This window comes from Anabas testudineus, chromosome 2 (assembly GCF_900324465.2).
Source record: "Anabas testudineus chromosome 2, fAnaTes1.2, whole genome shotgun sequence".
NCBI classification, from domain to species: Eukaryota; Metazoa; Chordata; class Actinopteri; order Anabantiformes; family Anabantidae; genus Anabas; species Anabas testudineus.
Window position 1 is genome coordinate 29324640 of NC_046611.1, and position 24615 is coordinate 29349254.

At 42.0% G+C, this 24615-nt stretch overlaps 1 protein-coding gene across 1 annotated transcript; it reads left to right on the forward strand.

Annotated features, from left to right (window-relative positions):
- The first annotated feature begins 516 nt into the window (after positions 1-516).
- Positions 517-24411, forward strand: LOC113164296 (phospholipid phosphatase-related protein type 4). The gene is made up of 7 exons (XM_026363534.1): positions 517-603; positions 11105-11290; positions 16102-16231; positions 16392-16587; positions 21072-21129; positions 21538-21711; positions 22720-24411. Exons 1-7 carry the CDS (start codon positions 532-534, stop codon positions 24409-24411), a joined length of 2508 nt encoding a protein of 835 aa, XP_026219319.1. The 5' UTR covers positions 517-531.
- The last annotated feature ends 204 nt before the right edge of the window (positions 24412-24615 follow it).

The following is a 24615-nucleotide window of genomic DNA, read 5'->3' on the forward strand; positions in this document are numbered from 1 at the left end:
GGGAAAAGGGCAGGGGCTGGAGCCTGCAGAGCCCCCCCACCCCCACACACACGTCCCTGCAGCTCATCTACATAGCGTTTCAACTCTGTCCTGTCATATAGGACAACTGATTAAACCTGGATCGGGTTTAAGTGTGTGTCACCGCCCTCTGCTGCCCCCCCCCCCCCCCCTACAATGCTAGGTGCAATTCATCTGGAAAAAGCCTAATGTCAGCAGTCAAAACCATATGCTGTCAACTAGTGCGCCTGCGCTCTGTCTCCTCCCTCCCTCCGTCCCTCCGTTCACTACCTGACAGCACGTAGGGAGACATGCACGGAACCGAGCCACGGGCTTCTCGCTGGCGCAGATAAAGGGGTCGTGCTAGTGCGGGTACCGGGAGCGGGCTGGTCGGTGAGAGGCTGTGCTTCCTTGCAGCATCCTGCTTCCCACAGCGCCATGGAGCGCTCCTGATCCCGGCAGGACGCCTGCAGTAGCCCAGCCGTTCTTCCCTCGTCACATCTTGGATCTGTTTGGATATCTGGAGGCCCGACCATGTCTGCGAGAGAGAAGGGGACCCCGACCAAAGACAGCGTCAGCCTGCTGCCCTGTTTCTATTTTGTAGAGGTGGGTTCATGCTGCATGCTTCTCACTGACAGCCGCTCTGCATCCCCATCATCAGGCATCCATTCCTGTAGGTCAGACTGTGTTATGAAGATCAGCTTCATAAAATCTTACTAACACCTTTTCAATATGTAGGTCAAAAGGAATGTCGATAATAAACATGTTCATATACTGTTGTCTGCAAATGAAACTGTAAAAAGATTCATCTTATTCTTATTATGACTGTTATTATCATTATTATGTAGTATGTTATATTATTTGCCATGTAGTAGTTCCAAGTGAATGTGATATAAATACATCATTCCCGTATTATCTAATCAGTGAGGTCATGTAGTCTAAAAGATTACTGGATTCAAAAGAGTTTAAAGAAAGGTATTTAAAATGTAAAATTAGGTGATTAGTGAAGTATTAGTATGGCAACAGCTGAGCCAGCATATCCATACTCACACGTCTGTACACCAATGACATTTGAAATGTGTCCTTAACATGAGCACACAAAAAAAAGTGAGACCCAGTGACATGTTCTATAGCTGTGAGGCCACTCTTCAGCATTATGGATTTGCCCCTTATCCTAAACTTGGGTATCACAACCACATCCATAATACCTCAAAGCGTAATTTATTAGCCTTTACAAGTTGGGGGGGTTCCATCCAAAGTGTCCTCACAAGAGTGGTATTGAACTAAAATGTGTCTACACATCAACATAAAGACCAGTAGTAGAAATATTGATTTCATATGACGCTTCTTCCTTTACATACTTAACAAATGTGAGACCAGACTGGAGGTTTCCTCAACTGCTGCCGGTCTCTGTTGTCCCAGTATTTAACATATTTTCATATTTTGCATGTTATTTACTATGCAGTGCATCACATGCTGTAACTCCACTGGCTGAGGCACCATCAGATGATTCTACACACAAACACAGAGTCATCCTAACATCTCTCAGGATTTATGTTTCCTGGATATGTGATTGAAAAGTTAATGGGAAAGCGCTTCAAACTGACTGCTGATTTGAAATGTTTAAGTACAGATTGCATGCAGCTTGTGGTGACTGTCACTCGTTCCCCTGCTGTGCACTTTATGCATGCTCTAATTCACCACTGGCCCGTGGCCCTCCAGTCAAACTGGCATAATATACAGAGGCTTCACAAAGTATTAGGACCCATCGAGTTGTTACACAGTTTATGATGTACAATAAGTTTAAACAATCTATCCTGAAAAACACATAACGACGTGAATGTGTGCTTTTTTGCAATTTTGTATACAAAAAAAACCCAAAATAAAATCTCATCAACAAATCTAACCCTTAATTCAGCGCTGTATAAAAGGGGCCATGATTACAGTGTTTGTAAAGACCTGATTGATTGAGTGTTGCTAAGATGGTCGTCGTCCCAGCAGGTTCCAGATCAAGATCTAGACACATTTCAGGGAAAATTCAATCAGACCTGACCACAATTTACTACATTTGTAAAGGGTAGATTTAATGTTTTTCATTTTTAATATGTAAAAGAACACGTCTGAAGCATGTTTTGTTTTAGGTTATTGAGTGCAGATTAGTGGGCAGAAGGGCAGTTTGAATACTGTAGCGCCTGTATTATAGATTTCCCTATAGTACTGCCTTATGGATGCTGTTAAGATGGTGTCTTATTCCCCTGCGTTCTTCTGCCAGTGGTGACTTAGACTGGGGATTTCCTCAATTTGGTTTTCTTTTTGGAACCTTTTATTTGCATTTGACTGTTCCCCGACTAAAACAACTAAACAACAAATGTCAGAGCTTTCCAAATTGCTAAAGCTGCTGTTCACTGAAGGATTTTTTTGCCCTCTATTTTTACAAACAGCAGGAGACATTTAAACTAGGTCAGTGCTCAAAGTTAATTCTACTCAGTGAACTACAGCACTTGTGCATATAATTAGGCCCACTCAGGCTTATTCCCTTAGTGTTTCTGTGTCTGTGGCTGGTTTTCAGAGAGCTGAGATGGTGACCCATTCAGTTCAATCCCATCCTGCTCTCCTGTCAGCCGTGACTGCCATGTCACAGAATAGATGAGGAGAGGACATCAGAGCGTGCCAGTCGCTATGTATCCTTCCTCCTTGGAATAACTCTGCAATCAGGATGCATGGCTCTTCACCTGTCACATTAATCTGTAATGCAGATGGCTTTAGAGTCAGAACGGAACAGATCTCACACCACACCTAAGATCCAAGTTTTATGTGTCGCTGAGGAGCGACTGCAGATATGATCGGTGTGCTCCCTGTAACAGGCTGGCTGCTCTACTTTACTTTACTTTAACTGTGAAGTGCAGTAAGGCTCCGTCGTGAAGCCTCGGGCTGCTTTTCCTTCAAAGTGGAACAAATGGAAGCATGAGGAGGGCTGAACAACTGTTATCTAAAACTGTGGAAAAACAAAAGATGAAATCACATGTATAATTGTAGGGAGGGACGTGACCAGTAGCCCCGATTAAGATCGGAGAGTACGGTTTGTCTGCAGACAATTGAGTTTTACTACCTAAAGACTGTTGACCAACTGTGCTTTTGCATTATATTTACTTGTTTCATACACAACAAAACACCCATGAAGATCATTTGTCCCTACTCTCTCATACAACCTATAGGATCATGTTTTGAAATAGCGCCCCTATAGCATCAGTCCTCCTTTGAAATAGCACCCCACCGGCAGTCGGCAGGCATCTCTTGAAATATGGTGAAATAGCAGCTGGTGTCTCTTGAAATAGCACCGTTATGGCGACTGGTGTTCCACCACGTTCTCATCCCACAGCATCGCATACTGTAATGATGCTTCCCATTTTAAGATAAAATTAGTAGTTTGTGGAACAGTCTTGAGTTTAGGCACAAAGACAATTGGTGAGGTTTAGCACGAAAATTACATGGTTAAAGTTTGCAAAAGTATCAGGGTAAGGGTTAAATTAAATATATGTGTGGTAAAAATAACAAACCCATGGTTAACATTGTCAAACAGTCAAGTCCAGAGACCTCCCTGATGTCCCCCCTACAGTTTGTTGCTCTAAATACTACTTTGCTTGTTTTGTAATTACAACGGCCACTAGACCTGCACATGTCATCAGTGGTTACTTAAAAAGTCACTCAAATTAAGATGTGTTAAATAAGATAATTGCATGTACTACTGTAATAACTAGGTACTAGGTATGTTTTTGAGCAAACTTTTAGTAAAATGTTTAAAAAAAAAAGTTACAAACTGTAGCTTTATTGTATATTTAGTAAATATCTGCAGAAAGAATTTATATTTAATATACCTATATAAATACAGTTTTTTGTTTTTTTATTTTTTTACATTTAATATATATTTGATTTACATTTACTGAAATAAACTCCAGGTGACATTATCCAGAGTCTCCCATGTCATCTAGTTGTTTACACTGTATAGGCTGTAGTTGCTCCTCCAGATGACATCATCAGCAAGCTGAAAATGTGTGAAGTTGTCTTATAATGTATCATGTGCACGCTCTACTCAGTGGAAAGAAAACCCCCAAGAATAACCCCTGAGAGTTATTCAGACGAGAGATGTTTTAACATAAGGAAAGCAGAGGGAATTTCACACCATCGTCATGCATCATACTCTTTAAAGAGTCGATCTGGTGCTTTCTCAAGGTGATTCATCAGACATGTGGGACAGCGTGGCTGGTTGTGTTGACCCGATGATTGCTTCAAGCCTGAAATGACAAGAGTAAACATTATTCCCCAACACTGCATGCCACTGTACACTGAACACAAAGACATTGCAATGTGTTATCAAATATAACTCAATCAAAGTAAATACAAGGGATGTCCTGAACACATTTAAAGGTCTACGTCCTAAAACAACTCTTTGTTTGATTCTGTAAATAAAGTATGTGAACCCGTGCAATTAATAACTGGTTCAACCCCCACAGGCAGCAATAACCTCAAACAAGCGCTTGTGGATCAGACGTTGTTGTTTCCAAATAGTTTAATATAGTTTCATCAGCCCACGAAACATTTTGATAATACTGCTGTGGAGTGTCAGTGTGCTCTTTGGCAAACTTGCGGCAATGTGTTTTTAGTAAGCAGCAGCTTCATTCGTGGTGTCCTGCCATAGACACCCTGCTTGTTCAATATTTTGTGTATTGTAGACTCATGAACACAGATGATAGCCAGTTCCAATGATGCCTTTAAATTAGCCTTAAATGGTTGGTTCTCAATAAAGACATGAACATGACCTTTTTTATGTTATTATTTTAGGCACATTAGATTTAATTAATAATCTTGACTTAGATGAAGATCAGATTAGATTTTATGACAAATTCCATGAAATTTCAAAAGGTTCACTTACTTTTTTTTCCACTTTTCTTTCCAGTTCTAGAGTCTTCTAGAGCTGTGCAAGATTTACTAAAGGATACGGCCTCTTCACAAGCAAATGCATGTCGGGTTTAATCAATATCCTGTAGCCACAATACTATTTTCCACTGTGGGAGTCAGGAACCCCATGGATTTTATTGTGTATAATACATTCCTATACAGCACGACTGACAGCATAAATGAGATTTAAACAATTCAACCAAGTGGTTTTGTTCCTGTTTGTATATACATGTGTCTTGCAGCAATTGAGAGTAAGTGCTTAGAGGGAAAGAAAAAGGGATTTTGTTTGTTCGTGGGGGGGGAACAGGCATGATACAGCGCATTTTAAAGCAAGGATTGAGTGGCAAATGAGAGCAGATCAACAGCTCGGAGTCCTGCAGGAAATAGCTACCACTAATCTTAGACCAGAAGCACAGCAGGTTGTGTATTTTGTGGAGGGTGCAGTAGAAGTGGTCTATGAAAGGAAAAAGCTTAGATTTACAGAGTTGGCAGCAGCCGTGTGGTTGGAATCCTAACGCCCATCCAGTGGAGATTGGCTGTAAGGGGTTTTGTAGGCAGATCAGTCTTGTCCCTGTTAACTGAACTGGGTATAAAAGGATGGCTGCTAAAACAGACCATGGAAAACATGGCAGGGTCTGTAGTCAGTTCCAGTTCAGGTAGGCCGGTGCCTACAATGAACATTCGAGTTACACCAGTGGAAAGTTGCTAGGAGCTTTGCTGCTTTCTAAGGCCAGGTAGACGGTAACTGCTTGACTGTTGCTTGGTGGGCTATGGGGACAGCAACATGCTGTTATATTTTAACATGAAGTCAGGTTCTGTTGAGTTATTTAGCATCATTAGTGCGCAGGCGCGAGCCTTGCTGCAGCCGATTTACCGCTGTTCTCATCTTGTGATGTCTTTTTCTGTATTTTATCTTATTATTTTTATTCCTTTTGTGTAGATAAGTTACTAGTTTTTGAAATTAAGTTTTACCCTCTCACATCATGTTGTTCGAGAGAGTTTTTATCTCCGTTTTTACCTTTGGTTTCATTCTCTCACTAATCCGAAAGACCGGAGCGCAACAGCTGCTCCATCACCATGGAGCCAGCTCCTTTGTTTACACCCGGGATCAGCTGATCTTACTGAGGACGGCCGGAGTAAAGGATCAAACTTTGTCCGGGACTTTAAACATCCCAGAGGAGATCAGAAGAAGGACAACGAGGGGATGTAGAGGAGGCAAAAAACAGCAAAAAGGAAATAAGGAACGGAGAAGAGTGATGCGCAGAGAGAAGGTGAGAAGATTCAAACCTCATCTCCCCTCTCTGATTATGGGCAGTGTGAGATCACTGGACAATAAGATGGACGAACTGACAGCTCTGGTGAGGATGGAGAAAATCTTTACAGAGTGTAGTTTAATGTGTTTCACAGAGACATGGCTGCATGATGGTATTCCTGACTCCAGTGTTAATATAGACGGTTTCAGCACCGTGCGCTGGGACAGGAGGAGAGAGGAGAGGAGGGGGGCTCGCCGTTCTCATTAACAACAGGTGGTGCCATCCTGGTCATGTCACTGTGAAAGAGCGTGTATGCAGCCCTGATATTGAACTTTTGGCTGTGGGACTTCGTCCATATTATTTGCCCAGAGAGTTTTCTCACTCCATATTAATCTGTTTACGATCCTCCATCCGCTAACGCCGCTGCTGCGTGTGACGTCATTCAGACGGTCACCTCCAACCTGCAGACCAGACACCCTGACGCCTTCTTTATGATCTCTGGAGACTTTAATCACGCCACCCTCAATAAGACACTTCCTACCTTTACCCAGTTTGTGAGCTGTCCCACCAGGGGGGAGAGGACATTGGACCTGATGTATGCTAATGTTAAAGATGCCTACAGCTCCACTGCCCTCCCCCCTCTGGGAAAGTCGGATCACAACCTGGTACATCTCCTCCCACAATACACACCTTTGGTTCAGAGGCAGCCTGCCACCATTAAAACTGTAAAGAGGTGGACAGAGGGGGCACACCTTGCCCTGCAGGGATGCTTTGAAGAGACAGACTGGAAGTCTCTCTGTGAACCTCACGGTGAGGACATTGATGGACTGACGGACTGCATCTCTGACTACATCAATTTCTGTGTGGACACCCACGTACCCACAAAAACCATTTGCTGCTTCCCAAACAATAAGCCCTGGGTCACTCAAGACATCAAAGCCATCCTGAATGACAAAAAGAAAGCATTCAGATCAGGAGACAGGGAGGCAGCAAAGAGGGTCCAGAGACTGCTGTCTGTCAGGGAGGGGAAGGAGACTTACAGGAGGAAACTGGAACAGAGTCTTCAACAGAACAACACCAGGGAGGTTTGGAGGGGCATGAGGACCATCACTGGCTACAAGTCCAGCAGCCAGGAGAATGTGGGGACAGTGGACCGAGCCAATGAATTGAATAATTTCTTCAATCGATTCCAGGCTGATCCACAGAGCCCACTTCCGTTCACCAACTGCTCCTCAGTCCCTCCCCCACACGACTCAGCCACCACCCTCACAGTCTCAGCTGAGCAGGTGAGAAGAGAGCTGCACAGGCTTCACCCCACAAAGGCTGCAGGTCCTGATGGAGTCAGCCCAAGGGTGCTGAAAGCCTGTGCTCCTCAGCTATGTGTTGTTCTCCAACACATCTTCAATCTCAGCCTGCACCTGGAGAGAGTTCCTCTAGGGTGGAAAAAGTCGTGCCTGGTTCCAGTGAATAAGACGCCACGTCCCAGAGTCCTCAATGACTTCAGACCAGTGGCTCTGACATCACACATCATGAAGGCTTTTGAGAGGCTGATCCTGGAGTCCCTCCGACCTCTGGTCAAACCCTCACTTGACCCCCTCCAGTTTGCTTATCAACCCCATATTGGAGTGGATGACGCCATCATACACCTTCTCCATCGCACCTACACCCACCTGGACAAGCCTGGGGGCTTAGTGAGGATCATGTTTTTTTATTTCTCCAGTGCATTCAACACCATCCAACCTGCACTGCTGGGAGAGAAATTAAAAAACATGCAGGTCAACACTCCCCTGATTTCCTGGATCATGGACTACCTCACTAACCGCCCACAGTACGTCCGCCTGCAGAACTGTGTGTCTGACACTGTGGTCTGTAGCACAGGTGCTCCACAGGGGACAGTTCTGTCTCCATTCCTCTTCACCCTGTACACCTCAGACTTCAGGTACAACCCAGAGTCCTGTCATCTTCAGAAGTTCTCTGATGACTCTGCAGTTGTAGGATGTATTAGGGGTGGAGATGTCACAGAGTACCGTGGAGTGGTGGACAGTTTTGTTGACTGGTGTGGACTCAACCATCTGCAACTGAACATCAATAAAACAAAGGAGCTGGTGATGGACTTCAGGAAATCTGGGAGTCCTGTCATCCCTCTCTCTATACAGGGGGAGGAGGTGGAGGTCGTGTCCGAGTACAAATACCTGGGAGTGTACTTGGACAACAAACTGGACTGGACCAAAAACTCATCAGCATTGTACAGAAAGGCTCAGAGCCGGATGTACTTCCTGAGGAGACTCAGGTCCTTCAACGTCTGCAGCACCATGCTGAGGATGTTTTATGAGTCTGTGGTGGCCAGTGTCATCTTCTATGCTGTGGTCTGCTGGGGCAGCAACATGAAGGTGGCAGACACTAACAGACTAAACAAGCTGATTAGGAGGGCTGGCTCTGTTCTGGGGGTGGAGCTGGACCCTCTACATGTTGTGGCTGAGAGGAGGATGCTGTCCAAACTCCTCTCAATCTTGGACAATCCCTCCCACCCACTGCACAGTGTGTTGGCTGGACAGAGGAGCACGTTCAGCCAAAGACTTATTAACATTAAATGCTCCACAGAGCGCCACAGGAGATCCTTTCTACCTGTGGCCATCAATCTGTACAATTCCTCCCCCCTCTGTAAGGGGTTGGGGAAGTGAAACTGTCATATACTTGTGACCTAATTTCATTTATCTATTTTCTATTCTACATATTCTGTATATATATTGACTTTTTCAGTATTGATGTTATTGTGTATTTATGTTTGTGTATTTATGTTGGTGTTGGATCTTTCCTGGTTGTGGTTCCTTTTCTTTCTGTCTGTTTTGAGAACAATGGTAATGAGGCAAAACAATTTCCCTCTGGGATTAATAAAGTTTTTTGAATCTTGAATCTTGAATCTTGAATTGAAAAGGGGGCGTTGGTTATGTGATGCTATAACACACTGTGGGTTGTGGGCCCATTATAATCATTAACTGAGAAGATCACGCTGCAGCGTGCAACGATAGGTGAAACTTGTTTTTCTGGGCTACTACTGGGCTCCATAGCACCCAACCTTTGCCACACGTAACTGTGTGTTAAAAACTACAGTCGTGCAGCTTCATATGCAGAATATGAGCAGAGTGGGCGCTCATACCACTGACCTACATAATTCATTTCCACAAGCTGAGATACTGGACGAGAAGTGAGTATGGCTGACGAAAACCGACCTGAGAGAGGGAGTGGGGGGTGGGGGAATGGTGTAAAGCTCAGTGGAGGGTTATGAGCTGGTTTCAGCATGGTACACCCAAGCATCCTGCATACCTGTTGCATCAATCATTCAACATGCAGTATTGTACTATATATGCAACTTCATTTTGTGATTGTTAAAGGAACTGTACAAATGCAAGTTCCTCTCCAGTGAAATAGCTTTTTCTTCTCCCCTTTCCTCTTCTGTGACATAAATTGATCACATATTGTTGTAGGGCTTAGTGTGTTGTGTACAGGTTACATCCTTTTGCAGGTTTTTGTTTCTATTTCAAGGTAACGTAAATAAGAAAAGCTGTCTGCACACACACAGACACACAATATGAAATAATAATGATTATAAATTAGTTTAAATTAATAATTAGTTAAATCATAAATACATAATACATTAATGTAAAAATATAAATGTTTTATATATATATATATATATATATTTATTACATATTCTATATCATCATAAAAAGTGAATGTAGTTGAATTAGTGTTGAATGAATTGAGTGAGTCTAACCAAAACCTTTGCAGGCTAACACAGGACAGAAGAGCCAGGATGGAAATGTGTTCGTTATGCTTTTCAGAAATGTGTGACTGACAAAAGGAAGGAAGTCTGAAAACAGAAGCTCTCTGTTTGGTTGTGAGCGTACAAGTGTGTATCTATCTGTGGCTCAGCTCCCAGCAGGAGTGTGCTCACTTGAAGAGCTTCCCCCCTCTGCTGGGCTCCTGGCGGGGGCCTTCCTCCATCACTCTGCTCTACTTTTCATTAGCTGAGCGAGCAACATGACGTTATTTTACCAGGGAATCAGGGTATTATACTGCATGATAAACCCTATGAAGCCTGGGGCCAGATTCAACTCCCACTGATGCAACTCGCTGCAGTCCTCTGTGGACCCTTTACTGCCTTCAATTACACATTAGCTTTTTGCCTACACATGCACCTCGTTGCCCTGTGGTGCTCTTCAGTGGGACACCACAGAGCCTGGGGGTTGTTAGAAAACGTTGGGGAAGGTATTTGGACACAACAGAGCTGCAAAGTGTCAGTGTGTGAAGTGGAATTGAAAGTCTCAATGAGAAATATCTCAATTTGGTGTTTTTATATTTTCCCCAAGAGATATGCGTTGGTATTAAAAGCCTTTTATTGACTTGTAGTTCTCATTTGCTTGACGCGGTCATGCCATTTCAGTCCATTTCTGCTCTCATTATATGATATAGGTTTTATTATGGGAGGTTATAAAACAGCAGGTTTGACTCTGTAATACAGAAAGATACGAAGCTGACTGAGAGAAGAGTCTAGATTTCCGTGTCGCTATCTTTCTCACACTACAGATGCATTTTGACTCCTACTTTATTACATGGTTGAGAATGGACTGCTGTGTCTCACCAGCTATATTAAACATGAACTAGCTGTTTCTTATTTTTATGTTTTTTTGTTGAGCTGAGGAGAGGCTATGTGCTAGCTCTAAGCTGAGATCAGTGGAGAGCACTTGATGTTCATCAGAGCAATTACTTCCACATGCCATCTTCCATTACCCCCAGCAACATCCTCGACTATTTTCCATGCCTCCATCCTCTTTATCAAATCAAATTAGCCGGCTTTGTTTCTGATTCAAACTTTGTCTTGTTGTGTCCATCGATAGCTGCCAATCCTCGTATCGTCTGTGGTCAGTCTGTACTTCCTGGAATGGACGGATGTATTCAAACCTGTCAAGTCTGGCTTCAACTGCCATGACCGCAGCCTGAGCCTGCCCTACATCGACCCCAACCATGAGGTCATTCCTCTGCTGATGCTGCTCAGCCTGGCTTTTGCTGGACCTGCCATCACGGTAAGAATGAATAACACTTTGTCGCATGATGAAATACACTTCGAAGCCATATTGGAGATTATTTGCTTATTGACAGAAATGAACATACTGAGTTTGGGTTTCAGAATCCAAAAAGCCAGATTGTTGCATCGCTACTGTAGAGATGTCAGAGAGATATCTGAATATGAATTGACTACTAGGAGCTAATTTCCTGCTAAAATACAACAGCAATGGGTCGCAGAGTCTGACAGTAAATTTGAGATGCACATTGACACTTCACAGCAGTATTAGCTAAATGTTTTGTGGACTAATGAAACTATTTGGAAAGAACACAAAAAACACACAGAACTACATCTAGCATAAAAAGGGCACAGCATATCATCATGAAAACATCATCCCAACTGTAAATTATGGTGGAGGGAACATCATGATTTGGGCCTGCGTTGCTACATCAGGGGGTGAACCAGTTATTAATTCCACATACTTTTTCCACTATTACTATGAGGCTTTTGTGGTTGTTCTCAATTTTTATATTAATATAAAAATCACATACTTTTTCTCGCCACAGTAAGAGAGAGCAGACATATTTTAAATTGTAGAAATCTTACCATCATATCATAATTTTATTTTTACACCAAGTGTAGCAATAATCCATACAACAACGCAACTCATATATTCTTTAGCAATACTCACATTAACTAATAAATAATAAAACATTAACACTTTCTATTTATATCCTACACTGGATGCCTGATGTCTCAGTTTTCTTTGACATAAGTATCTTTATAATTATACAGTAGCAGCTGTGTACACTGAGATCCAGCTGGAGTACAGTAATTCCCAGTGGCTCAGTCATTCAGCGTCAAACACACTCATGCTCACACACAAATCAACGTCACACAGTTTGCAAAGCCTGTGGCGTGGATTGCTCTAATTGTCCCCAAAGCACATCACGACACAGCTCCTCACACTGTAGATACAGAAGCTTGAGCTGTGGGTCTGAAAGACAGGTCCCCCCAGGCCAGGAGATCTGTTCATCTACACTGTATTATCAGTAATGCTTGTGTTCACCTCCAGCTTTGTTTCTTAGCACGTGCATTTACTGTGGGCAACGAGGCATGGCATCACTTCCTCAGGGGCCTCTGAAAAAACACACATAGATATACTTTCTATAGTTGCGAGGACACATAATGTATTCACTGGTCCCTATAATCTAAGTCATAAACTAAATGTATAATCCTAATCTAAATCTGACAGCCTACATAAATTGGCCTACATGTCCACACAAAAAATGTTCAGATTAAAATGTTGGTAGATTCTATAATACCCAAGAGGGGGAAACATACAGTAACTTCAGAAAATGTATCTTTATATAATATATAAGAAATTTATCATTTTTCATATTGATATAAAACATATGAGCTGCGAACACAACATTTCATCAAATAAACAAAGTGTATCCATCTGTCCCCCAAATCTCCGTGTCTAAAATTTCACCCATTCAATCCTAATGAACGGTGCATATTAGTCAGTGATGCATTTTCTGATGGTTCTTTTTTGTGTGCATCACACGATCAACATGAAAATTACATGCTTCGCTGTCCAGCACTGAGCCTGGGGGGCTGCATTCCGCGTGACAGATGACACTTGTAGGGTTATTCCGCTCGTCAAGAGTTCTGTGCTGTTGAACACCATTAAAAGACATTTATGTGATTAAAAAAACTAAAGATGCAGATATAAAGTAAGAAAGTGAGGGGGCATGTCCCAGTCTCCAAGGATATTACATTTATTTGTTTTAAAATACACTGAAGGCTATTTGGCAGAATAAGGCATTACAGTTGTATAATTACCAGCTGAATAAGTGAAGCTGAAGATTACCAGACTTAATTTTGTCCAAGTGACATATTGCACTGCCAAAACACTCCAGCACACAGGAGATGTTTAGAGTATCTCCCACTCAAATCACGTTCCCTCTCCACCAGATCTCTACCTTCCAGGCTCCGACATGCCTTGAACTCACTTTCTATTCTTAGCTCACACAGATGATGATAAACCCATTACTAGTAAATGGCTGATTCTTTAGTATGATGCTTTTTTTTTTTTTTAGAGAAGAATCTAAAACCACTGTCTCCCCAGAATCTCTCTATCGTTTGTGCAGCATTATGAGAGAAAGCCTTGCACATCTCACGCAGCTCCCTCTGATATCCCTTAGATGGGTTTATATTCTTTTACGCTTAGACATTAATAGATTGAGACTGCTCATATCAGGTGATGAACACATTTTTCCTCAGAGATCTGTCCCCGTGCAACTTGTGGAGCAGAAGAGGACTTGCCTGTCTTTACATCAGGATGCCTCTTGCGGGCTGCTGCGTGTTTTGACTGTCACTCTGTGTTAGAGCTGCTGCCCACCCTCAGGGCTTACATGAAAATGAGTTTGACTTTAGCTAAAATTATCCTAACTCAATTCATGTTCCTCTGGTAAAATCAAAAGAACACTCTGGCTCGTCCAAGGAAAGATATTTAGTGTGCTGGCAGTAGTTTTAAGAAGAATGAAAAGATGGATGTTGTGGTTGCTGAAGGTACTGCTGTACCTGGCATTCATTTCATTAAGATGAATGAGTGGTCGTCTCAGGCTGAACACAGAAACATGTCAAATGTCAAATGTAGCTTATACACATGATCTTATCATCTGTATATATACAGTGTGTTTATATGTGTCACTGATTGGCCACAACATTACAACTACTTGGCTAATGTTGTGTAGGTTCCCCTCATGCCCCCAAAAGAGTTATGATCCACTGAGGCATCCACTACAATATCCATGTCCTCTGGTATGTGGCACTAGGATGCCAGCAGCAACTCGATTAAGTCTTCTTATATTGCACTTTTTTCCAGATCACACATCATAGAGATGCTTAATCTGAGTGAGTTCTGGGAATTCGTCATGCTCCTCAGACCATTCCAGTTTTTGCACTGTGGCAGAGTGCATTACCCCACTCATAGAGGCCACAGCCATCAGGAAGTACTGCAATACTAAAATACACAAATACACAAATAACAACAACAACAAATTCCCAGCCGAACATTGTCCAGATCGCTACGCTGCTTCGTGCAAGTGAACTGCTGTTTTAGATATACTGTCTAATACCTTCCAGCTGGAAGTTGGGTCATGGCAACTGGACTTCCTTCTTGTTGGGTTGAAACGTTTCGCTAGTCCTTTAAGTAGCTTTATGGGGATAGTTGATCAGATCCCACAAATCTATACTCTAGGTTTGATTTCACTCCACCCCTTGGCCTGAATAGGCTCGTTAGGTGAAACAGTGGAAGGGGAGGATGTGAAATCTTAACACCTAAAATAGGTCGTTAGGTGTGTCCAACCTGGTGCAGGTGTGAATTGGGGCTGATCTTTCTGGGGATGGATAAAAGGGCAGCATGATAAATAGAAGACAGGTTGTGTCTAAGTCCTCCACCTCTGTTGAGAGGGGGGGTGTTGATTTGCACATGCAAAGCTTCCCAACCAACTATCTTCACACTGACGAATCTACTTGAATGAGTAGCAAAACGTTTCAACCTAACAAGAAGCAAGTCCAGTTGCCATGACTTAACTTCCGGATAACTTCCCCTGGACGACTGAGAATCTTCACCGACCAGTGCACTGCAGCGCTCTCCAAGGTGCTGCTCCTGCTGCTGGGAGCAAATATTTTGCTATCCTCAGTTCTCTCCCTCGGAGACACCAGTGGGGGGACTGCCACCTTAGCACCAACCAGCCCAGTAACTTACCCTGTCTAATTATTGGTGTCACCTTTCATTTGTGCCACTCCCACAGAAGGGTTACATTAGTTCTGCTTGCTAATTTCAATGCTGTACCGTATGTAGCACTTGGCCTATAGCACTGTATATAGTTTTAGATTTGTCAGCACAGTCAAGTCTTTACACGTCTTTTCTCTCACACTGCTCCTGGGTCTTCATTGCAGTCATAGCCATACTTACATTACCATTCAGTTCAAAGCAGCACTGTGCCTACGCTGCCTTACAAAGCTACTAATGTGTAATGTGTCTTGTTTTCCCTTACTCTAACTCTGTGACTAATGGAAACATGCAGTCAGAAATTGCATGCACAGTGCAGAATATGATCATTCAGTGGTCAGCTATTTCTGGTGAGTACACGATGCCAGCATGTAATGCAGTGCTAAAGAATGGAGAAATTCAGTTTTAAGGTTTGTTTATTACATGGGTCAGTTTCAAACTCATCATGTAACTCACGAGACCATAAACAGCTTCCCCGTCAACAAAGATTTCTGCATTATGAGCTTTACAAATGATGAGCTGTGATTATGTTCTAAAACCTGTACCATATCTGTATTGTTAGTCCATTAGAAACAGAGATACAGACAGAGCAATCAGACATCGTCTGACTGGTAAACAAGCTGTTAATGATCTTTAATTAGAGCAAATTAACAAAGACAGATGGCAGTAAAATGACAGCAGCATCACTTTACAGGTTGTCTCAGCTGCCAGAAAACAGCCAACCTGATCTTTAATTGTACTTTAATAATGACACCGCCTTCTTTTTTCTTCTGTCTGGCTGTTATATTTGTCTCTTCTATTCACCCCCAGAGACAACACTGACTTCACACAATTCAGCACAGATTATAAGAGAGCATTAAACTGCATATGAAAATATCAACATCATGCAAGTACAACCAATGCCGTTACAAAGCAAGTAGACAAATATGGAAGCCTGCCTCTCACCCAGTGCATCCTGGAGCAACCTGTGAGCAGAAAGTATAAAAGTATAAAAAAACTAATCCTGTGTTGTGTTTTGTTAACAGATCATGATTGGAGAGGCCATCCTGTTCTGCTGTCTGTCTCGGAAGAAGAGTGGTGCTGGGGCCGAGGCCAACATAAATGCTGCTGGCTGCAACTTCAACTCCTTCATTCGCAGAGCTGTCCGCTTCGTTGGTATGCTGACGTTTTGTCTTTTTTTTATTCACACACTGTCACTAGTATAACTAAAACCAATCATTTTGTTGCCTGGATACCGTATGTTGGACGTGTACAACACATCCAAAACTATTAAATAAAAAAGCTTTCTTTTCGTCACATTCTCTTCTATCTTCAGGTGTTCATGCGTTTGGTCTCTGTGCCACGGCCTTAATCACCGACATCCTCCAATTGATGACGGGCTACCCAGCACCCTACTTCCTCACTGTGTGTAAACCCAACTACACCACGCTCATTGTCAGTTGTGAGCAGAACCCCTACGTCATGGAGGACATCTGCTCAGGTGCCGACCCTGCAGCCATCAACCAGGGCAGGTAGGAAGAAGAATTGTTTTGTCTTGTTGCATTTACCATGGAAATACTTTTCGATTGCCATTACATTCCCTCTGAAAGATAAGTAGAACATGAATCCTCCTGAAAAAAGGAGAAAAATATCCTCACTGTGTGGCTGTTAGCAGCTCAAGCTGGTTCTCATCCAAAATGAAGGAACTATATTTTTCTACTGCCATTTATGAGCATTTCATACAAATCAATGCACTGCTATATACTGACACCAGTATCTTGTGTATGACTAAAATATATCATAGCAAGACCTTTCTGACATTCTTCACATTTTGTCTTGTCCTATTGGTCATTATTGTCCTTGGGGCTTGCGATGCTGCTCAGAGTGCAAAATGCTCATACTGTAGCACTAGTGTGGCAGTCTGTTGACACTTGAGAGGATTCTGGTTGGCAATGAGACACTGAATCATGATAGTACAGCAGTGAATGTGTATTTGTATTTTCTAAAGCTGCAGGACCTGTAAATTAATGTCTGTTTTAAGCAAAGTAAAATGTTCCAAATATACCTTCCTTCTGCTGCCCTGATAGCACAAGATGCAGCTGTGCTGTTGGACAACACAATTCCACACAAACTAGAATAACTGTCTCACTGTTTTGTGCCTCTGCGAATGAGTCAAGTGTCAGTTTACATGCATGTCTGTCCAGACTCACATTCCAGTCGGTTCATGCTTGAGTCCAAATGGACGTGTGTGGTGGATGTAATAAAATCCCCTGCAGGATCCCTGAGATATCATGTGATGAGAATGAGTCAGACATGAGGTCACAGTGACCTTGACCTTTGACCTAAAGGTTCTACATTCACATTCACACATAGTTTCACTGTGCATAAAAAAACAGTCGTCCTCACTCATTTGAAGTGTTTCACTGCAACATCCAATTAAAAACACAAATAAAGCTGTCAGGGATCGACTGGAGTTAATTTCTGAATACTTTTGTATTTAAAATGGAAAGTGAGAGCGGCAGAGTAGTGAGTATAGAATTACTAATTAGTGCTGTGGCAACTGACATTAGACTGAGGGCCGTGTGACATATTACAGAACAGGTAGATCAAGTATGGTACCATCCTTTGGCTTTTATTAGTGGCCATATCTTTGTTATTTTATCAGAGCACATTATTTTGCAATGTATTAATTCCTAGGAATAAACTTTAAATTGCTATCAAACTATACTCTTTCAGTTGATTAAGTTGGTCACCAACTACAGCATTCACATTGCTGATGTCTTTTTGAGACATCTGTAATTTGAACTAAAATATAAATTATTTACACTTAAATATTGCCTTATGATTTTCTTGTTAATCATAAGTACAACATCTCTATCTGAGCTCCTTCTGTCTCTGAGAAGACAGCATGACCAAGACTCAGTCCAACACCAAATGGTCCTTTGGATGGACAGTTCTTAAGTCATCAACATTGAGTCTGTCTATTTGCAGCCCTTTTCATTCTAAACCTGACAGTAACTGATTAATCCAGGGACCTTAATAGAGATTGGATTTTGTGAGATTTATTGCAATCGCATCACCATGTGAGTTTATGTGTGTGTGGCATTAGATAGCATAGGGATTCGGGCAAGGGGGGGGTGAGATTGGGTTTGACCCATGCATTTGGGACACGTAGTTTCGGCTCCAGAATCTGGGGGTCTAAATATAACCCACTGCTGCTGGCATAAACACTGTCTTCTACTCTTTCTGTGCCTGATTTAGCTTCAATCTCGTTCCAGAGCAGCATGAAAAGCTGTTGTGCTGCAACGGTTGTGCACCAGGGGTATTAGCAACCTATTTTAACAGCGGAAGTAGCATAGTATACTATCTGCCTTCCTTTGGCAGCACATGTCACATAATTGTGTAGGTTGCAGGTAATCCTCAAACAGGAAGTCTGATTTAGAATGTAGTATAGTATGCATTCACCAATACTAATGAAATATGTAACCCTATGCATCCTCCAACATATGTGATCATATAAATCATCTTTCCTCTACACTTGTAGGAAAGGTAGTGTCAGCGTTTGTTGAAAGAGCACCCCCATATGCAAAAGATAAGAACTAAACCCATTTGGTGCCAAAATAGCTGGCATAACACTTTTCTGGCTGGCACACATTTTATTCATATCAGTCACAAATGCTGGATTGCAACTTTGCAAGCATTGCAGATTGGCTGGGTTTAGGCGCAAACACGTGGTATAGATTAGATTTGCACACTAAATAAACATGATTAGATTTAGTGAAAAACTTGAATTGCTTCCTTGTTGTTAAGGAGAAAAGTCCTTTGCTTTGTTGACCCAACCTCAAACCTCAACTTTCCCCTCACAAGAGATTGTGATGATCTCAGGCTTTAACTGTACCAAATTCATTAGTAATCATCTACTGGGGACCATAAACATCAACAGAAACTTGAGTGCAAATCTGTTATTAGTCAAACTCAAACCTCAAGCTGAAACAACATGTGTACATCAATGGGTACCGCAAGAAAAGGGGAATATTTGCATGGCATGTTAACAAAGTTATATGTGCATAGTTCAGCTTCTCAGACAGGCAGTTAAGATGTGATAAGAGTAAGAGTGCAGGCATAGAAATGGATATTGTGAATGCAGTTGTAAAAGTGACTTTTACAATGTGAGTTGCATAGCATTAGATTACTATTAGATTGTGTTTTTCTTCTATGTGAAAATTGTGTGTTAAACAATGCTTGTGATTAGGCAAATCTGAAATGGTTCATAAGATGTGACTGGGGCTCCTTGTGGCTGTGAAAAATCCCAGTCATCCAGTGGTACGAGGCTTCTTCTTCTGCTAGCTACTTCTAACTGACTGGTATGGAATCCCATGTATTTAACCTTGGTAGAATCATTAACATGTAAACATGTTAATAACTCTTAAACTGCCTGGGAAGGGATGCTAAGACTGTATTGTAAGAGGGCGATGGGGGGCTCTTGGTTCCCAGAACTGGTTAATCAAAAGGCCTAAATAACATTCACACTACAGTATCTGATTTCAAGACTAGGTGAATACACTAAGCAACACTTTCACAATTATTTAATGACAGTCCTGATTTTATTAATCAGGACTGTCATTGTATATTTCTAAAATATACATTTAGAAAGCTCTATGTATAATATACACAACTGCTGTACAGTGGCAGGAAAAAGGATTTAAACCTTTCATGGTAAACCTGCATTCATTTGTCATACAATGTGATCTGATCGTCATCTAAGTCAAGAGTATTAACAAATATGATGTGCCTAAAAAAATAACACAAAATAAATTCAGATCTTTCATATCTTTATTGAGAACAAGCATAACAACTTCATAGTGGTAGTGGTATGTGAATAACGACCTTAAGAAAATTAGTTACTTTGGCTGACAAAAACTTTTTGAGTTTGTTTGTTGATTTACAAAAAGCTGAAAAGTGACTGACTGTGTTCATGAGTCTACAGTTCGTAAAACATTGAATTAGCAGGGTGTCTATGACTGGACACCACGAAGGAAACTGCTGCTTACTAAAAAGAACATTGCTGCATGCCTGAAGTTTTGTTGACTGATGAAACTATATTAAACTATTTGGAAAGAAGACACAGCACTACATCTGGCGTAAAAAAGTCACAGCATATGATCATGAAAACATCATCCTAATCGTAAAGTATGGTGGAGGAAACATCATGATTGGGGCCTGCTTTGCTGCATTAGAACCTGACCAGCTTGCAGTGATTGGGGGGAAGATGAATTTCCAAGTGTATCAAATAATTCCTCAACATAATGTGAGAATGACTGTATGTCAGCTGAAACTCTGTAGAAGTTGCCAAGAGCGAAGCTATGGAATGACTTGAAAAGAGCCAAACACATCCAAAGAATATGACATGGCTAAAGCAGTTCTGCCTGGATGAATAGGCGAAAATTCCTACTGAACAATGTGCAGGTAGGATCCACAGCTACAGGAGGTTATTGCTGCCAAGGGTCAGCACATACTTTTACCATTAGTTTTAAGGTTGTTCTCAATAAAGACATAAAATATCAGCATTTTTTGTGTTATTATTTTAGGTACATCATATATATGAATACTTGACAAATAATTGCCAAAAACCATGAAATTCCAAAAGGTTTCCATCCTTTTTCCTGCCACTGTAAATCCATGTTGGGTATTTCAGGGCTGAAGTGGGTGCATTTATTCAGAGGCAGCGTTTGTTTTCATATGTGGATGAAATTTTTATGACTCCACAGATGTTGAACATGCTGGTTTAGGGACCACACAACTGCAATGCACACACACAAAGAACAGACAACTACATGACTGCACCAAAACACACACACACACACACACAGTCACACACACATGCAAAGTCAGGAGTAAAAATGAAAGCTGGTTGGAGGAGTGAATACCAGGAGTTGTCAGAACTAGGTCATTGGGCTGTAGCTCTGTGAGAAACTGGGTCACATGTTCACTTTCAATACTGTTTCATATCTTACAGAAAATCCTTCCCATCTCAGCACGCTACCCTCGCATCCTTTGGTGCTGTCTATGTTTCGGTGAGTAATGGTTTGAGCCCATGCACTTATAGTAATATACTGACATTGTTAAAAGAATGCTAATACCTTTAAGTGTCTAGAAATATACAGTATAATGAAAGAGACTATAAAAAAAAAGATTAGTAGACTCTCAGCCTGCTAGAATAGAGACTGATATGTCTGCTAACTGCATATTAATCTACCCCAAATAACTAATAATTCCTGACAAAGGAGATGGTGACTCAAACTTTGGAGAATGTTGCCAACAATTTTCAGGGGAGGTTATTACTCTGTGTTGTATACTACCAAAAGCCAAATAATGTTGAATAGCAAAACATAAAATAAATGGACGAGGATACTGATGTAAGACGAAACAGGAATCATAAGAACAATGACAAGTAGATCAGTTAATGTGTCATATGTTCACAGATGTACTTCAACAGCACTCTGACGGACTCATCCAAGCTACTCAAGCCCCTTCTCGTCTTCTCCTTCATTATCTGTGCCATCATTTGTGGTCTGACCAGAATTATTCAGTACAAGAACCACGCCATTGATGTCTACCTGGGCTTCTTGCTTGGAGGTGCTATTGCTGTCTACCTGGTAGGGTTCATTCCCATCAATACCTTGCTTTACAGTATACAGAAGATCTGACTGCTGACTGTATCTGTGTCTGTTTTTTTGTCAGTCTGGGTTTAAGAGTAACAGTACTCAATATTGAAAGCTTTCCTAAGTGGTTTCAAACCTAAAACTGAAATAGTGTAATTACACTGATTTAGACCGACGTTGATTTTGACTCTAACCAACCTGATTCTGTACATGGTAAATTAATTCCTTCAGACAGGCTGTTGTTTGTAAAACATCTGAAAGAATAACATTCAATGGCATCTAACCCAAAGCCATAACAAGTCACTGTTAATCACAATGAATTTGTATCAAGTTGTGTGCATTTATAGCAGAAGAGTTAAGTTGGCATTTAAATATATATATATATATATATATATATATATATATATATATATATATATATATATATATATATATATATATATACACAGATATATATATATATACAGATATACAGTATATATTCCTACTGCAATCACTTACAGTGAGGATAATTCCAAGAGCTACACATCAAATCATAAAGTTTAATACACTAAAATGCATGTCTATGTAAAGGATCAAGATAAAATAAATAACTAAATTCCAATGCAATAATTCTAAACTAAGTTGAACAGGTAAGTTGACAGCTAATTTCTATGTTTTCTCTCCTGTGTTTACTGTTAAATGCCTAAAGTTCCAATGTTATAGGATATGGTTTTGAGAAAACAATACTAGCAATACAATTTTATGTATGCTGTTTGCTGATAGCAGACTTCCACAACTTCATGTGCGCTTAAATCCAAAGTTAATAAAAACCCCGGCCCCGCCTTACACTTCTCATGAAATGGAAACATTTCTTTCTTTAGGACTTTGCTTCTTCTTGTGTTATTCTCCTTGTGTTAGACATTTTGCTTGTCTTGTACCTTACTCACACCAAATGACTAAATGTAAATGTAAATAAGCAAAGCATTCTGCCATAACAATGACTGTTTCATCTGTTGTCAGGGGTTGTATGCAGTTGGAAATTTCCAGCCCAATGAGGAGACTGGCACTACCCCTCCTACAATGCTACATCGACCCCCTTGCTCTTTGCCTCACATTAGCCAAGAGGCCGTCTTTCACCACTTGCAAATGAAAGCCAGCATGCCCCGGGAGCCAGGCATACCCACCTCCCACTCTGAGGGCCTCCTCCACCGAGGCCTTCAGCAGCAGAGACCTGATGACAACCTGAAGTGCTCCAGTGCAGATGTGGAAGTGATCTCTGCCAGCAGCTCTCAGAGCAAAGATGCCATAATGACCTTTAGCCACACCCTTCCTAGAGTCCACACCCCCCAGGCCATGGCAGCATATGAGGAGGCAGCAAGACGTCATGCTGCCACCCTCCACCATGCCTCAATGGACTCTAGTCGCTCAAAGCAACTTCTGTCTCAATGGAAAAGTAAGAACAATAACCACAAATGCTCCCTGCAGGTCCCAGACTCCTTCTCCTCTTCTGTAGACTCATCATCTGGCCAGTCCTCCCAGCATCCACACCATCATGGCAGCATGGAGCTCCGATCCAGCTCGGAACCATCAGCTATGAGTCTGAGTGGAGGTTTTGATCCTCATGCATACATGTCCAAACTGACCACAGGTGCCAGTACCACGCTGCCCAGCAACTGTAGCGGAATCACAGGAGGAACCAGGATATCCATGCAGTCTAGACCTGGGTCTTCACAGTTGGTCCACATACCAGAGGAGGCTCATGAGAGTTACAACACGACCTCCACAAGCACCATAGTAGGACCAGGAGAAACTGATGGCATATCGACAGCAAACAGCACAGTTCAGGCTAACTGGCAAAGGGCAGCAGAGAAGACAACAGCATGCAGGACTAATGATAACGGTCAGAGCACCCAGCCACGAATCATGCAAGTAATTGCTATGTCCAAGCAACAGGGCCTACTACAGACCCATTCCAAGAGCTTAGATGAGAGCAGCATAGGCTGCAGCACCACTGGGAGTTGCCAGGGCCCTGCTCGCTACAGGGCACTAACTGATCAAGAACCTACCGGCACCACGGGGCCCAGCTCACTGGGAAGCACCACAGGTAGTATTTCAGGCAGTACCGGAGCAATTGTCAGAATAGAGGCCCATCCTGAAAACAACAGGCCTGTTATCCAAGCTCCATCAACAGATGGAAGCGGATCGTGGAGGTGGCGGTCTCTGGATCATGGCAATGGAGGTGCAGGGGCTAGTGGAGCAGGAGTAGGATCTGGAGGAGGAGGTGGGAGTTTGAGGCAATCCTTTGAGCTTAATGATCTAAACCGAGATTCAGAAAGCTCAGACTCAATACGCGAAGGGTCCCTTGACAGGAAGCATTCCAATCACATCGTTACCACCACTGCCACCATTAGCACCCCACACATAGTTACTGTTCACACCCAGAACACTAGCCAGTCGGAGCAGAGGCTTCAGCCTCAGGGCCACTCTACCATTAGGATCACTCCTGGGGATGGTAGTGTTTCTGGATCTGGAGGAGGAGGCAGAGGTGGAGATAGTGCTTCAGAAACCCCTTCAGTCACCTCCAGCCGTGAGTCCACTCTGCGGAGAAAAGGCAATAATATCATCCTGATTCCAGAGAGAGCCAACAGCCCCGATAACGCCCGGAATATTTTTTATAAGGGTACGTCGATAACTCCTGTTTTCAAAGACTAACACATGAAATGACTGTAGACTTCTGAGAAGATGTAGCTAACAATGCAATTCAGCTGGATTTTCAGATAACCCTATATCTGTGACAACCGCCAGTATTGTGTGCCATTGTATATATCATAATACCTTCAAAAGAAAAGATTTTATTCAGCATGAGATTTTTGTACGTGTTTACACTAAAGCACAACCTTTTAAGTGTTGTAGAAA